We start from the raw sequence: 18,003 nt of genomic DNA on the forward strand, positions 1-18,003 counted from the left end.
TGTGTGTGTGGTATGAAGGGTGAGAAACATCCTTCATTTTGCATGGTGCCAGCCTGAGGACATATAGAGCTGCTGAAAGGGAATTAGAGGGTTGAGCCGTGTGTCATTGCCCTGTTAACGGCCTAAATGTCCCACTGCAGGATCATGGCCATGATTGAAAAAGCACCTTAAGCTACTTAGAAAAAAAGCTGTCCATTAAGTTCCAAAGAAAACAAGCACTGCTAACAAAACAACTTCCGTATGATACTGCAACCTGACAGCAGTTTACTTCAGCGTAGGAAAAGTACCAACCGATCTGAAGTGTATGTTTAGATCGCTCTTTTCCTCCTGCAGTAACCTCAGCGTGCTTTATGTTTACTTATCCAGTGACGCTAATGAGTCGGACCAGGAAATGTGGTGTCATGACTACCCAAGTCGAGGATTTCTCTGTTAGCCATTCATCTCCATCAGCTCATTCCAATGAAACTCACGGTATCTGCGTCGACATGCTTCTATATTAAGCCCAAAACACAAGCACGTGAAGGCAGGTGCGCCGCACAGCCATGGAAAGTGAATGCCTGTGTTTCTGCTGTAAAACCTACTTATGCAATGCTTGAACAGGCTGCTTATGTTGAGTTGCATTGAAGCAAGAGTTTTTCTTGAGTTTGCTAATATTAGACACCATAAGCTAATCTTAAGACAAGTGCCCTGAAATGAGCAAGGCTGTGTTTTATTGTGAGAATATATTATTTATTGTCTAAAAAAGTTAAGTTGTCTCTATTTAGGAAAGTGTAAGATACATTTTGTAGTTATGTACTTGGGTACGCGTTGAGTCTTACAGAGTGTTTGGCACTTGGTAGCATTCTACACCTAGTAGCTAGTTAAACATCAAATTGTAAATAAAGGGTGAATTTATGCCAATTCCCCTCCACTGCCATTAAACAATCAAATAAAACTAATTGCGTCACAATTTCTGAGAAAAACATTTGTTCATAACAGTCACAAAAAAACCCTCCACCATATGATGGAGGAACTTATTAATGATGGGTCTGTTCTACATACGTGCCCCAGTAACCAATGACAGTGTGACACTGATTCAGCACCACACTATAACAACTAAATGGAATTATTTGACCCTTTATTATAATATTACATCTGTACTTTTTGTTGATCCAAAAGTTATCAGTAAAATAAACTGATTTGCTTTGACTCTGGCCGATATGGGCAAAAAGAATGACCTTCAACTTATGCCATAATCACAAACTATTGGGTTAATGCATACACATCATTGTTAAGCTTTTAGGTCATTACGCGACAGTAAAATGGCCTTTCCATTCTTCCGACTTTCCAACTTCACTCTTGATTATGACCGGATGGTGGCAGATCTTTACTTCCTGAAACTAGGAAGACTTTTCCAGGAAAACCTTACAAAGCCTCAGCTGAAAGTTCATTACAGATAATGCCACTTTGATGTGTTTCTGTTCCTGGAATCAAATATCAAACACTGATCCTTTCCTCACACAGCCTCGCCCCTCAGAGCCATCCACCATCTTTAAGCGGTTCTGATGCTGTTATTTGGCTACGGAGCGATGCGGTGCCTGGAGCTGTGGCTGATGTTGACCCAAGTAAACCGGTGGACAGGATGTTCCTGAGAGCCCCTCGGCTCCAGAGGGGGGGGGGTCCTCTCTCCGTGGCCCTCAGCCTGTTTGCTTTTCCGGCTGAGAGTCGCCATTGGCTCCCCCCACACCCCTCTCTGCCCCAGCCATCACTCTGCCTCAGCAAGAATGTAAACACATGGAGGACTTGACCACGTTCTGCATTTGTACAAACAGATGCACTGTGTGTACAGTATACACAACACGAGGGCAAATGCCAAAATAATGCATGAGTAAAAAATTATGGAGATTATCCTGCTGCACCTGCATTGAAATATGGATACTATTGCTACGGCATGTTAATGCCCCTATTACAGCGATTATGTTCTGTTACTCTCTGAACAGATTATTGAAGAGGTTATGAAATAGACCTGGTTAAACTATCTCACACCTATCATCTGTCTTGCTTTGCCCCCGAGCTATAATATAACAAGGCCGACTAATATCTTTACAGCATCTTCATATCAGGACGTCTCCTTACCAAGAAATGTTTGTACTCTTCACCTGAAAAATGGTCAAAGCTCCCACTCCCAAACACAGCAGGGCCGACCTGCAGGCATCGGAGACCCAAACAGTTTACGCGCCGGCACCGCAACCTCTTTAACCTTCCACATAGCACCTGTCCTGTCCGCTAAACACTCTCCCCATTTGCAGGAGAGTGTAAACATTTGCAATGTTTACCCCCCGTCCCTCTCGCCCCCGCCCCCATCCCCCCTGTGAGCTAAAGGGTGGACCTGGGTGAGGAGATGCACATTAACACTCCCGCACGCTTACAGCTTTCACTTGAAATTTACTCCCTAAATTTATGGCTATTTGTGTGGGACTGAAGGGAAATTTATGTAACACGGTCAAAACTGTCAGTTTGATTAGTGGGAAAACAGAATTTGTTAAATCAAATTATTTCAACACTATAAACCTTTTCACCTGCTGTTTTTTAGATGTCAGAATAAACCTGACCTTTAAAGGTAAAATTTTAACCACCATTGAAAAAAGGTCAGTTCAACTCGGAATCCTTGGACGTTGTGTTTTTGGGCCAACAGTTTAGAAACATGCAGGTAAGAGAGGCACTGATACTAACTGCTTTACCAACAGGAACCCCTCATAGAACAGAAAAAAACGCAGCCAGGAGATAAGTGGCACTTCTTATGAGCTCAGAAAATAGTTGGATAAGTGTCTTTATTTATACGCCCATGTGTCCCTCTATAATTGCTAACAACACATTTGTAACCCTTCTGTAAGGGTTGTCCAAACACTTTCTGGGAAATAGTTGTTAATCATGTTATATGAGGTAGCTGACAGTGACCCCCGGAATGCAGTAAAGGTCACATACTGATGAAATACAGTAGTATAACCTGGTGAAAGTTTTTTTTAAATTTCTTCTATCTTTTATTTTGTGACATTCGTACATTATGTTGACGCTGATGTATGCCATATACACTAATTTAACCTGAATGTTTTCTCAACAAGCTGAAAGCCTTAAAACACAAAGACATTTGTGGGGATTGCTTGTCATTTTTATCGACGGATCAAATAACTGTGTCCGGAGGGGTTGTCCATTGGGACAAGACATCAAAATCTAATGCAGTTCTATGAAGTGCTTCAGCACCTTTTAGCACATTCTTTTGGTTTTACAATCTGCAGCTTCACTGTTTGCTGTTAGCCAAAGAAGAGTGAATATTAAACTTCCATTCATCTGGTGAACCAAAACACGACTTCAAATTACTTTGTCTGCTGGATGTTAGCAACAACAACTTTTTAAAGGTACAATTTGTGGTTTGTTCCTCTTGGAGACATTGTACTCACCATACAATACTTTGGAAGGTGATACTGTGGTTGCGTTCAGATTGTCCACCTGTCCAACATAAAGTTCACTCTACGGTAAATCAGCCAGGACATGGTGCTGTTCGAAAGATCAACTGTAAATATGATCAACAACATAGACAACTACATGTTAATGTACACACCAGAATGTAGTACAGAGACCATCATGGTGAAGGTGAAGAAGAGCCATCACATGTCTACAATGCAGCAAAGAAATAGGCTGTGCAAGTGTTAGTAGTTCTTTTGTTGTCGTTTTACAAGATAACAAATTATATCACTTTTCTTTTTTACAAGTTCAGTTTTATGGAACCAGAGTCATAAAATAACTTTTTTAGGCTCCACAGTTAACTTAAAGTAGCCAAACTGATGTTGACAGTCAGCTCAGATTTGTCAAGTAAATGTTCACAATTAATATATCAGATTACTGTATAATAGCATAGTTACAGCTGCAGTCCTGCTCATGCTTTCATAAGTGGATACAGTGCAGTCAAAGTATGTTGTAAATAAAGTTACATGTGCACAGACTTGTGTTGATGTTTTATTTCAACATTGTAAAGAGATGTCAATTACAACATTGGATATATCAACTTTGGAGTCTGTGTCAAGCTTCCAGTGTCCATACAGCCTGGAGAACATTGACAGTTGGCTATTTGAAACCCAAACACGCTAACAAAAGACTTACAGAGTCTCATAAGAAATATTAACCAACAATCAATCAGTTCTGTGAGGGACATAAAAGGAATAATGACTCCAGCCGAGAGCTTTCGTTTTGGTCTGTTTTTTGGCTCGTGTGTTTATCTCCTGCGACAGTCGTCTGTATACATTGTAACCCAGATATCATAGGAACCCACTTGTAAATTAAATACTGTTTGCTATGAAACAAATGAAGTGGGATTAAATGACCTACTTGTGTTTCTCCTGTAGTCCAAAATCTGCATAGGTTACAAGCTAAAATGTCACAAATACTGTTAAAGATAAACACAAGCCTGACTGTGTTTGGATTTATGTAGCATAAATGTTGGAGACTGCTCAGTTACAGCTGCATATAATCCCAGATATATCACACTGTGAATGTTGCCAGTATGTTTTGAAGGTGACAAACAACAGGGTTATTACGTACTTAATGTGTGAAAATGTGCAGGCATTTTCCACAGATCATGCGAGTGGTACCGTGTCTACAAACTTGACTTGAAGCCAGCTCAGCAGCAGGTTAAAAATGAAATGATCTGCATTCTTCTGTGATGATGAAACACTCTGGGCCAGACATCTTGCCTTGAACACAGCACAAAGATGCAAACTAACAGAAGGAGCCTTCTATTCTACAGATCAGCGTTTTACTGAAAAGAATCAACCCAGTGTCACGGAAAAGCGTGACATAGACATTTAAAGCTGGACTCAGCAGGAAGAGAAGAGGCTGTTTAGGAGGTAATATGAGAGATCAAGTGGGCCCATTTCAAACACTCTTCATGGTTTTGATGGTTGAAACCTTACCTACGGTTCATACTCTTCCAGGTAAGGTTACATGTGTCAAAGCTTGGCAGTTACATGCAATTAAACTACAAAATAAATACAATAGTAATCAGTTACAGTTAGTGAAAAATATATATAATTAGTTACAATTACTATTCAAAATGTTGCTATATCTGAATATATTATTTCAAGCCAGTATCTCGGCAAAGCGTGACATAGAGATGGCGCCCACTACAGCCAAACATGAGACGCGTCACGCCTGGACAGCCCAAAGCGTGTCTATCTCACGGTTTGCTGTAATGAAAGGGCGTGTCTATTTCACGCTTTGCCGAGATACTGGGTTGAAATGATATAGCAACATCTTTTATAAATACTTATAAAAAAATTGTACTAACTAACTGATTACGATTATATTTATTTTGCAATTTAAATACATGTAACTGCTCCCCAGCACTGCTGATGAAGCAGTGACAAATGTAACCTTACCTACTAGAGTATGAACCACGGGAGAGGTTTCAACCATCAAAACCGTTAAGGGTGTTTGAAATGGGCCCACTTGATCTCGAGCATTACCTCCTAAACAGCCTCTTCTCTTCCTGCTGAGTCCAGCTTTAAATGAGAATCCCACCACAGCAGCACCCAGAGGCCATGAGTCTGCTTCAAACTGCTTCACTGTCATTTAGTTACATTTCTCTGCATTACAATGCCAATTTCTAATATATTCCCCCTCCGTTTTAAACCTCATCTTTACTGTCTGTTAGTGTGGATATACGGCTCTGTCAAAGCTGTTTATTTTCACGCTTATAGAATTTGAAAAAATTGAATGTCACCATTAGTTTCAGTTATCACAGTCAGAAATAATGGCAGGGCTGGGGCACTATGAGGTCCTGAAACTCAATCATACTCCATATATTTTCTCTGCAATGGATTCTGTCACATCAATGCCACATGTACATTTGAAAGTTTTATCATATGTAATAAAAACACAGTTATAATTCCACATGATGCATCACTGAGGTTTGTTTCCTCAGTTCAAAACAGATAAGTATGTGTTTTCATTTTACCTGCCCCTTCGTATTATTTTCTTTTTCTTCAATATACTTTCATTGACATCATAAATCAGAAGAATTTATGGAGTTTTTGATATTTAATATAGTGGATTTTAGATTAGCTGTAAGCTTTAAATAAACTGTAATGCTTTTAGTAAACTATTTTTACATGTTCACCCTGACACAAAACTATACTGTTAATGGAAAGCTGCATTAATCAGTCTTTTCTTACATTTGACTTTATTCCAGTCAGCTAATATTCTTACTCTGCGTTTTCAGAAAGCTAGCTAACTTTAGAAGTTGTTTTCAGCAATAAATACATAAACAAATTCTGTGTGCGATATCAACCTTGCATCTATGGTAGCAGACAGACAAATATTTGTCAAATTATGTCTTTTTTTCTCGAATGTTTGATTACTCACAATGAATGTCAGTCATATGCTCTGTGGGGCATTCAAGTCTGTTTTAGGAGGAGAGATTGCAGCAGCTGGTGATACAGAAGTTCCAAAACAGAGCTGAAGAAAGAGTTCATATTTGACTTATATTACATATAATATATATATTACATATAATATAATATAATGTAATATATATTATATTACAGTCAAAGAAGAAACTTTGAATGAATGTTCAGCTAGGCTGTTGTTTGTTAGCACGTTAGCCTGTTTTGCTGCACAGTCTGCTGGGGGGAAAAAAGCGATGCAGCTTTAATCTAATAAAGGAAACCATTTTCTTTTTCCTTTACACAACCAAAGTCCACTTTCTGCTTTCTGCATTTAGGTCAAATATGTTGTCAGTTGTGCTTTTTAGCTTATGTTGATGCCCCAGTCTGTTAAAAAAAAAATCATAAAATAATAATTAACATTGCAATCAAGCAATAATATTATTTTCTCTGTGGTTTGTATACATTTTGTCAATTTGGAAATGTTTTTTCCTCTAATGTTCGACTGGTTACAGTTGATTTCAGCTATGTTCATAAAGTAATGTAATGATTATTTTTTTGTGCTTTCTTTGTTTCCCCAAACTATCAATTAATGCAGCTTTAATAATAATAATAGATTTTGTATTTTTTTTCCTTCTATTGTTAAGATTTTTTTCAACTTTCATACCCTGATATCTAATTTACAGTGATTGTGATATTTTTTCTGTAATATGTTGTGAGTCGGGTTTCACCCAGGTCATGAGGCTCATGCAGGCAGCTCTGCTCACCCATTTGCTTTCCTGTGTTTGGTTTCATTGCTGTTAGTTTACATTAGATCCCCATTAGTGTCACAAATAATGGGTGATGCCCAGTTTTTTGTGTGAGATAGCTCAACAGAAGGGAGGCATTAGTGTCTTCCCTCTCTGCTTCGAGTCCAGCTGGTGTTCTGTTTGCCGGTGTGCATATGTACATGTGGATTATGATTTTTGATGTACAGGTCTATGTGCTGTTTGTACATTAGCACGGGTTAATTTGCTTGTGTGTGAGATCTGTTTTCCTGGACAGCAAAGTGAGTCCAGTAATGTCGCCGGCTCTCCCCGGGCCTTATCTTGATTGGTCAGGGGAAGACGGGGGGGAGAGGCGATCTGTTGGTGAGGATCCACAGGCGCTCTCAGTTGCATTGCGTCTGTAGGGAGTCTAGACAGATCAAGCGCTTTCGCAGCCTGAGAGGTCTTCATGGACACATGGGGGACTCCTTCATCAAGGAAAACCCACAAATTATATCTGCCATTAAGAAGTCCAATAGTAGTTCATGTAAAGAACCATAAAGTATCCTGGATCCTGGGAAAAAATGATCAAGAAGGTTTTAAGGAATGACATTAAAACTGGTGAAAATGTTGACATCCGCTTCGACAAGCATCTCAGCTTTTTAGCTTTTCCTCCAATCATCCCGGCAAATTCTTCACAGAGCTACCTGAGAGGAGGTCAAGTTCACATCAGCTACACCTGATTTGGCAAGGCAAGAGGAGCGGTGCTGAGTGGAAGTAAGGAGCTGAAGCGAGGATGAGCGAGAGGCCCGGCGAGTCCAGGGGAGAGGTATGAAGTGGCCAACCGGCCAAGAGACCCAGAAACCAACCGCTTTTAATGTGAGCATACAGCACCATGCCAACCCTGCTGTTAGCCTGGAACAAGAGGACCAAACTCCTGCTCACACTCCTCTTTGTAACCTTCAACCACCAGGTAATCATGCTTCTCCATTAACTTACACTCAGTTTTAAATGCTGCTGCTTCTCTTTTTGTTTCATCTTTCTCTTGACTTCACAGAAGACTCATTTTGCTTTACTGTTTGTACCAAAATGATACGCTGTATTTGTCATGAGACACAGCAAAGACCCTGCTGACAGTGTGACTGACTGTGGAGGTATTTGTAATACAGCATGTAGCAGATTATTTTTCTCTATTTTTTCGCATTGAGTTTGAGCTACAGGAGGTCCCACTGCTCTGCTGTCTCTACTAGTCTGAAAAAAAAACTGTTTTGTGACAACAAATTTCTATCTGCTTTGCAAAACATAAATGAGTGGGAGGTTTTTCCACATGGGATTAAAGAAAAAAAAACAACACTTGAAATAGAAAACAAAACATATTAGAGTGCTTAATAGTTTTAGAGAAATTTCACATGCATCCTCCACATGATAATACAGGGAACTATTTGTGGAGTTGAGACCGTGGGTTTGAAGCAGGTTGAGCCTCATGGGACACAACAAAGCAAACAAGTAGACAGCAGCTCTTGGCTATCCTTCCTCGGTGACATCGCTCTGGATGAGTTCTTGACAACACGAACCTCAGTGAATTAAAACGCTCTCTATCGGCTGGCTCACATGAGATATATATGCTGTGACACAGGCGGCGAACGAGCCACCAGGCGGAGGTTGCAGCGGTTGCAGAGTTCAGCTGCTGCTCTCACTGGGGTGTGAAGATGGGGAGTGCTGAGCTGAGACAGGAGAACCACCGTCCTCGGCCCTGACACTGAGCTATAGAGGACGGAGGTGGTGACAGTGGTCGGTGACTCGCTGCTCAAATACAGGAAATCCTAATATGTCTCACTAATGAGAGCAAATTTAGGAGTAATCATAATTTATGACTGAGGCCAGGACACACCCACCCACATTGTTCATATCATTTAGTCAAGAACAAATAGAAAGGTGTGTTTGCATTGCTGCAGGTATGACACTGATGCAGTGAGCCAGGCTGATAAATCGCCTTAATCAACTACAAATTACATTCAGGCGGAAACGTCGCCTCGGTGACGGAAGGTGATTAAATACTCCCACCAAGTGGGTCAATAGCTGTACTGCAATACATTCAGTCTTATCACAGTAGCACTGCTTCTATGCCACGTTTGTTTGTAGGACATTTCAAATAAGTTTTTAATACAAGTGTATGTGTGATTCTGTGCAATGACTTGGTGAGTAAATGCACTACAGTCAATTTAATACATTTAAACTCATTGCATGTCAACATCAATTAAATGTTACATGCTATAGATACTATTGTCATTAATTGCAAAACAAAATGTAACACAAAAAACTTACAAAACGTTAATTTATCACCAGTATATGCAGAATAACACTGTAATATACAGTATACGCTGTCTGTGGGAAGCACTGAGTCCTTGAATCATATAAAGTATAATGTTGTTGTAATGAAGTGGTGCCTCTTAACTCAAAGCTTAATTTCCTAAGTTCAACAAGGCGGACAACCAGGGGTGTGATGAATAAACAACACAAAAATGCCTGTTGCCGACTTACCAACTCTAATACTGACATCTGAAAGTGAACTACATAAACTACTCACCTTCGTGTTGTTCAGAACATTGTCCTTAACATCATTGTCTTTGTCATTTTTGTGTCCTTTGTCATAAATCACAAGGTGGCTGGAGACACAAACAATCAACATTTTTTTGCATGTAATATTTGCGTTCTGTGTGAAAGTACTCAAAAATAAAACAATAATTCAAAAATATATATTAATGTGCAAATTATTGCATTAAAAAAATGCAACAAGTGTGTAAAGAGCACCTGATGAAAAAACTCAATCCCATGCTAATTTGATTTACTAACAATCTTAATGAATCATTTCTAAAATGTTTTGTGTCCATCTTTGAACAGACATTAAAACCACATCAAATATTTAGTTTTGTAGGATTTTTTTTTTTTTTTCTTATCTCCAATGGGCTTTTTTTTTTTTAATCTTAAATGTAACTTATTCGTTACTTGTACTTACTTTTGATTGGATATTATGCTGGAATTAAACTAATCAAATAATAACTTGTATGCCTCTTCTTTCTGAATCCACGTGGAAGGTGACGGGCTCATTGCTTGAAAGTCTGATAGCCAAGCGGACTGAATACTGGGAGAATTGCAACAGAACTCTGGCAGCAAGTGCAGTCTCAAAAACTGGTGAGCATTCCACCTGATGGTAATTATCTTGATATTTATTTCTCCTCTGAAATGCTCAAACATTAATTTTGGTTTCCAGGAAACTACTGTAAAGGAACATTTGACATGTTTGTGTGTTGGCCCCATTCGTCTCCTGGGAATGTGTCCGTCTCCTGTCCTGCTTACATACCCTGGATCAGCGAGGGTAATGTCGTGTTATATTTACTTCAAAAACAACTCATGCATGAACTTAAAAACACTTTTACAAGATGAACTACCCTTTGTGCTTTTCTTTGTCAGTTCCTTCATTTTAATCTAATCAATCAGTGAGTGTATCGCAGGACATTCTGCTGAATACTGTTACAGGATCAGGTGTTAAGCAGGGAGGTGTTAAATGGGGCAGCTAAATGTTTAAACATCTAATACGCAGTCATGCCTGTAATGTCAGTAGGTTGGTTTGAATCCGACCTTTACTGTTGCACCATTATTGAGTTGAAATTAGATGGTTTGACACTCATGCCCACCTAAAGTTTAGTCGGAGAAACATTTCATCACTCTTCCAGGTCACTTTGTCACTTCCTGTTAAATATCAGTTTTTCTTTTCGACTCTTGCGGAACATTGTTGAAATGTTGGTTTCTTCTCAATAATTTTGTAAGTTCTGCTGTCAGGACCTTACTCCCTGAGATGACTTAAGTTGTGATTTGGTGTTATATAAATGAAATTGAAAGTGAATTTAAATCACTAACTTTGTAAGATCAGCTCAGATTAATACTGTGCCAGCTGTGGCAAACTATTTGAATCATGCATCCAATGTTGTACATGGCTGTGCACGAATGTAAAAAAACTAAACTAAACTAAAACAATTACCCGTCCAGTCAGTCAGCGACTCTTCTCACTGGACTGACAGAGGAAATCCTGCATATGAAGGGCGGCACAGTGGTGCAGTGGTTAGCACCGTCACCTCACAGCAAAAAAGGTTCTGGGTTCAAATCCGGTCCTGGGCCTTTCTGTGCGGAGTTTGCATGTTCTCCCTGTGCTTGCGTGGGTTCTCTCCCGGTTCTCCGGCTTCCTCCCATCATCCAAAAACATGCACCTCAGGTCAGGTTACCTGGCGCCGCGCTAGTGGCAGCCTGCTGCAGCATCTCCCCTCTGAGAGCCCCCCTGCTGTAGTGAAGAAATTTCCCCTCGGGGATTAATAAAGTGTATAAAATTTAAAAAAATATCAATGTGTCTTTCAATGACCTGCAGACAGCACCAGGAGGGTACACCGACAATGTTTGGAAAATGGGACATGGCGACTGATGGAGAACTCCTCGGACCCCTGGAGGGAGGACTCCGAATGTCTGGAGGACCATTACTTTAAAGACAAAGTGAGGAGGATGTGGAGTTTCAGTTCCCCTGGAGTGTTAGAGTTGATAGCCAGGCATATATTTGTCACTTTGTGGTCTCTAATCCATCCTTTGTCAAAGAGTAAAACCATCAGCAATTGTTTTCTTGGCAACGAAGGAGCTGTGTTCTCTCCATACATTTATGTGTGTGTGTGTATGCGGGTGTGTGTGTGTGTGTGTGTGTGTGTGTGTGTGTGTGTGTGTGTGTGTGTGCGGGTGTGTGTATGCGGGTGTGTGTGTGTGTGTGTGTATGCGGGTGTGTCTCCAGGAGGATGAAATGCTTCGGCAGACAGCCCTACGGCTCATCTCTGTCGTTGGCTATTCCCTGTCCCTGTTCTCCCTCACGCTGGCCACTCTCCTGATGGGCGTGTTGAGGTCAGTTGTCAGGAGCAAAAGAGCTTTCTGAAGAATATCATTTTTAAATTCGGTTTATGAAAACTATGATCATCATTTGTATGCGTTATGAAAACACTGTACTGCACTGTGATCGCTGAAACCTGGGATATAGTAGCAGAATAACATGATGATAACATGGTAGCATTATAAATGCAGCTATATATATTGTGCCACCAGAGCCCTTTAGTAGGAAGACAGTTACCATATAAGGCATTTTTTACCATTTACATTTTGATTTGAGGATTTTTTTTCCCCCCCAATTTGATAGCGATTTGCGCTACCTCTGAGTGCATCGTGTGAATCCTTCAAGCCGAGGAAACATGGCGTATAGATTTCCTTCCGCATAAAGCATTTAAAAAGGGCAACGATTTTGAAGTCCATCCATTTCACTTGTCATGATGTAGCTTCTATTAGTCAATTTGGAGAAACAGTCAATAAGACATGAGACACTTTGACAAGCTGTAAGTGCACTGATGTTATGTAGCAGTACACAGGACTGGAGACGACTCTCTATAAAGAGACATTTACAAGACTATGGAGATTATCAATCATTATAAATGACATTATGAACCACCAGGGAGCATTTCCATGTAGCTCCATGTGCCCTTATCATTTTTCATTTCCTCTTTTGTTATGACATGCGTCCTTAGTAATGCTTTTACAGTAGCACAGATCAATGCCTTCTTCGGATTGATCCTGTATCTGCTTACCAGGAAGCTCCACTGCACCAGGAACTACATCCACATGAATCTGTTCATGTCATTCATCCTGAGAGCTGTGGCTGTCATTTCTAAGGAAATCATACTGTACATCATGTATTCCAACCTACCCAAGGACGACCCCGGATGGAACTCCTACTCGAGCTCCGCGGTACACTCACCATCGCCTCATTATTCATGTATAAAGAGATTATTAACCATTTATTCCTATCTTTGTTGCCAGTGTTTACAATTTGAAGACTAATACATTTTACATGTATTCTTCAACAGATATCGCTGATGTGTAAAATTTCCAAAGTGTGCATGGAGTACTTTGTGGCCTGTAACTACTTCTGGCTCCTGGTGGAGGCTGTTTTCCTTCACACGCTGCTCTTCACCGCCGTGCTGACCAAGCGGTGCCTGCTGAAGAAATACATGCTGCTAGGATGGGGTGAGTCAGGGATGAACTGTCTGTGTGTAGGCTTGCCTTTATATTCATAATGCCATTCTTCCTGAATGTCAACAAATGCTATTCAAGATTAAACCCAACAATGTATTGATCTTTATTCAAATAACTTTTGGAAAACATAAAAAGTACATAAGAAAATTCAGGAAAAATAATTCAATGCAAGAAAAAAACAGGAAACTTAAAGTACAGAGAAAATGATCCAATATTACATATTAGTGAGCTTATTGAACTGCTCACGTGAGGGCATTCCACAACATTTCTATTGAATTAAAGTCCGGACTTTGTCTTTTCTATTCCAAACCATTTCCTTCATTCTCCTTCAACCACTCTTTGTTCACTGTCCTGCCAAATGACTCACTTGATATTCAGCTCACCAAAAGATTACCTGATATTTAGAATTCAACTTGTATAATTCATGATTGATTGTTCCATCAATAATGGCAAGCCACCCTGGCTCATATGCAACAAAACAGGTTCAAAATATAATACTACCACCACCATGCTTTACAGATGGGATGAGTCTCTCATGCTGGAATGCAACGTTTTCCTTTCTCTGTTTTTGTTTCAACCATCAACAAAACATTTTTCCAACAGCCTTTTTGTTTGTCAGCATTATCTTTAGCAAACTGCAGAGATGGGAAAATGTTAATTTTTGAGACACTGACTTTCTACTTGTAACCCTACCGAACACACCATCGTTGTCTAGTGTTCTCCTGATGGTGGACTAATGAACATTAACAGTAGTCGATGTGCTGGAGGCCTTCAGTTGCTTTGAAGTTCCCCTGGGATCCTTTGTGACCTGGCAGATTATTGACACTTTGCTCTTCAAGCGATATTTGTTGGTCGACCACTCATGTTCAGATAATAGTAGTATAGTATGGTATTCAAGACAATGGTCATGGATTTCTTCCATTTGTCCACAAACTGTCTGTGTGTTGATTGGTGGAGTCTAAACTCTTTACAGATAGTTTTGTAACCTTTTTGAGCGTGATGAGCATCAACAACTCCTTTTTTGAGCTCCTCAGTAATCTCCTCTTTTTTTGCCATGATACACTACAACAATCATGTGTTGTGAAGGTCAGACTTTGATAGATCTCTCTTTTTAAATCAAACAGGGTGAACCTAAATATAATGTGAAAGCACCAAACTCTAATTTTAGTTCCAAATTAACTGCTAATCCTGGATGTTTACATACTTTTGTTACTCACAGATATGTAATATTCAATGATCATTTCCTTCAATAGATAAATGAGTAAGTAAAACATTAGGTTATGTTCTTCTACTTTTAGGATTTGTGTGACAATCTGATGATGTTTTAGGTCATATTTATGCAGAAATATAGACAATTCTAAAATGGTTCACAAACTTTCAAATACCACTGAAGGTTTCCAGTTCATAGTTGACTTCCCATACTCTTGGAGCTTTGTTCATGTTCCCTATGATTCTCTCTTTTATCCTCATTTTACTTTAGATTAATTTGCAGTCTGCTCTTTGTGTTTTATTTGTCTATTTCTTTGATTTTGGGCTGGCCCTTGTGTTTTAATTACACGGTCCCCTAAGTAAAGTTGTACCTTTTCTTAACTAAAATCTGCCTCCTTTGTTGTGCATTTGAGTCCTCCTTATCAAAGTGTAACACCATCTAGCTTTTGCCAGGATTGCTTAAATCAGCAGGAAGAGGACAGGTTGGGTGACACATTCTGTTCCCAGTGTGTCCTACAAATACAGATACGGATCACATGTTTATGTTTAATGTTTAAACTGAGCCGCTTATTTTAATTTGTTTACATTTGAGGATGATATATTGATCTAAAATGCTAGACTTAGCAGGAAGCATCTCATGCTGTTGCTACTTTTCAGGAACTCCTGTCTTGTTTGTGACACCATGGACAGTGGTGAAGATTGTATATGAAAACACAGAGTAAGTGTCTCAATACATGCTTCATAGTACATTCACTAAACAGACTGACATGTTCTCTGTTGCTTGACTCGTAAAACTACTTTTATTCCTTAAGATGCTGGTCTATTGTGAACAGATGGTTCTGGTGGATAATAAGGGGCCCAATTACTTTATCAGTGCTGGTAAGTGAGGCTGTCTGAACCCATTCTTGAATGCATTTCTAAGAACCAGTCGAAACAGTCACGTTAGTTACAGATCCATCATGTTGCTCCTGTGACAACACATATCAAATAAATTACACTCTAATTTCATGCTGTGTTTAATGGTTCCTGTCTTGTGTGGGCATGTGATATTGAAGCTGCTGAAGTCACAAGCATGACTGATAATCGCTGTTTTCACACTGACAGAAGGATTTTGAGATACAGCTTTCCTCATTGATTTTTATCTTGTTACCATTTCCTTTGTGAACATTTCCTTTAAATCTACCTTAAATGTGTTGCAGGTAATTTTCTTCATATTTATCAAGATTCTGATGCTGCTGCTGTCGAAGCTGAAAGCAGATCAGGTGAAATTTACCGACTACAGATACAGGTATTTAAGATTGTTACTGCTTCCACAGCCAAATGTCAGGAAAGAAGTTTGACCTTGAGATCTCTTTCTTAAGTCTTTAAACAGAACAGTAGGTTTCTGGTTTAACATTTACATGTTAATCACTCGCTGTGTGTAGCACAAATTCAAATGTCAGCCCCATAAACTCTAACCATAAATGTCACGATGGGAGAGAAGCTCATGCATACATTTATAAAGCTTTTCTTTCTCCTGTACTTTCTCCACAATTAATATTACAGCCTTTTTATGTCTTGCTAATTGAGAATAGCAACCATACAATAATTATACACCGCTGTATGTTTTTGTTTGTGCCCTTTAGTTTGGCCAGAGCAACGCTGGTGCTGATTCCTCTGTTGGGAATCCATGAAGTGGTCTTCACTGTGCTGATAGATGAATGTGTGGAGGGCAGCAGTCGCTACGCCAGGAACTTCATCAACCTCACCCTCAGCTCTTTCCAGGTAAAACTGATAATACTGAATATACAGCAGATACAAATATGTTGATCTGAAACCCCGTCGCAACTCTAATTTCGTTATACGCAATAATTTTCAGGGATTCTTGGTGGCTGTGCTGTACTGTTTTGCTAATGGAGAGGTACGTTTTTTTCTATCAGTGTACTGTAAGTGCAGTATAGTATAGTACAGTATAATATACTATAGTATGGTATGGTATAGTATAGTCTTGTATATTATATAGTATAGTATAGTATAGTATAGTATAGTATAGTATAGTATAGTATAGTATAGTATAGTATAGTATAGTATAGTATAGTATAGTATAGTATAGTATAGTATAGTATAGTATAGTATGTCAGGAAAACTGTATGGTTTAAAATGAAAACTGGGAAAAAAGGTAAAGGATGAATTTCTTTTGTTCTCATTTGATAGCTTGAAACTTCAAAGCAAATGTGCACTGGTACATGTGATTTCATCATGGACTTGAGCACAAATACATACAACTTTATGTTAAACTGTGGAATGTGGCAACAGAGACCTTTGAAATGCTTTAAAAAAACAAACCTGAAGCAGCGGGCAAGGCGAGGTGTTTTGAGTGGAATTCGTATTTTAGTGGGAGAGTTTTCTTTCACATCTTTCATACGTGGAGTTGTGCATGAATTTGTTCCCCTGGGTCAGACTGTCAACACAGATAATGATGTTCTCAGGCATCTGAGGGAAAACACTCAGGGCAAACAACCTGAACTATGGCACAATGTCATTTTGGTTCCCCACCATGACAACACACCTACTCACAGCGCATTAAAAAAAAGCACATTCCTTGACAGCAAAAGTGTTGCCCCCGGCCATACTCACTGCAACTTCTGTTGTTCCCCAAAAAGTCATGGAGAAATCCCAATGTGCATTACCAGTGGTAAAAACAACATGGGCCACACAGATGTTGATGTTGATCAAGCAAAATAACACTTACTCTGGAAAGTTAGTGCTCCATGCACATTTCAATAAAACACAGGTCAAAATTTAAAAAATCCCTTCAGGAAAACTGTAAATGCAGAAAGAAAATACGTTGTTAATTGCATAAAAATGTTAGCTTCATGTCGAGATGTATACCTATAGTACATGCAGTATATGCTCTCTGAAGTAGTGGTGTTTCTGTCTTTAGGTCCAAGCTGAACTGAAAAAGCGTTGGCATCTTTTCTTGTTCACCAACCACTTCAAGATCCGGACCTGTTTTCAGGGAGCTCCCCTCAAGCACCTGTGGAAGTGTACTCGAGGGCACCGGCCACGGTGCTCTCGACAGAGTGACTCCTCCGACGAGGGCGGCACTTCAAGAACGCACCTCCACCTGCTTCAGGTGGCTGTGCATGGAGGAGGTGGGGCGTTCAGACTTGGAGAGGTCAAAGGTCACTGGGCGAATGGCTGTGACGCGACAAGGCTCGACTTTCTGACCAGGAAAAGTCTGTCCAGTAGCGATGGCGAGATAACGCTCGGGGAGACCATGGAGGAGATTCTGGAGGAGAGCGAGTTCTGATCCCAGTGAGTCTCCTGGTATTTTACCACCTAACATGGAGGGGTACATACTGAATGTATAATTTCTGCTATGCTCAAGGGTATTTTGCTTTTGTTGAAGTACTGGAGCACACCTGTTGTTGTCTCTGAGGTTGTGTAACAACTGTTCCTATGGTGGCAAGTTTACATATGACAGTCAGTAATGTATATTTCCATTGCTTTGATTTAATAAAGTCAACAATATGATC

At 39.7% G+C, this 18,003-nt stretch overlaps 1 protein-coding gene across 1 annotated transcript; it reads left to right on the plus strand.

Moving 5' to 3' along the window:
- Positions 1-8,057: 8,057 nt before the first annotated feature.
- Positions 8,058-17,777, plus strand: LOC138626866 (glucagon-like peptide 2 receptor). Its single transcript, XM_069708831.1, has 13 exons — positions 8,058-8,135; positions 10,258-10,354; positions 10,434-10,538; positions 11,583-11,704; positions 11,991-12,097; positions 12,832-12,988; positions 13,108-13,267; positions 15,143-15,203; positions 15,298-15,364; positions 15,685-15,773; positions 16,111-16,249; positions 16,344-16,385; positions 17,409-17,777. The coding sequence occupies exons 1-13, from the start codon at positions 8,058-8,060 to the stop codon at positions 17,775-17,777; spliced, it is 1,593 nt and encodes a 530-aa protein (XP_069564932.1).
- Positions 17,778-18,003: the final 226 nt, after the last annotated feature.

The sequence above is a fragment of the Brachyistius frenatus genome, unplaced genomic scaffold, assembly GCF_029030835.1.
Source record: "Brachyistius frenatus isolate BFR_SWC_R1_liver_20210118 unplaced genomic scaffold, ASM2903083v1 Contig_78, whole genome shotgun sequence".
Classification (NCBI taxonomy): Eukaryota; Metazoa; Chordata; class Actinopteri; family Embiotocidae; genus Brachyistius; species Brachyistius frenatus.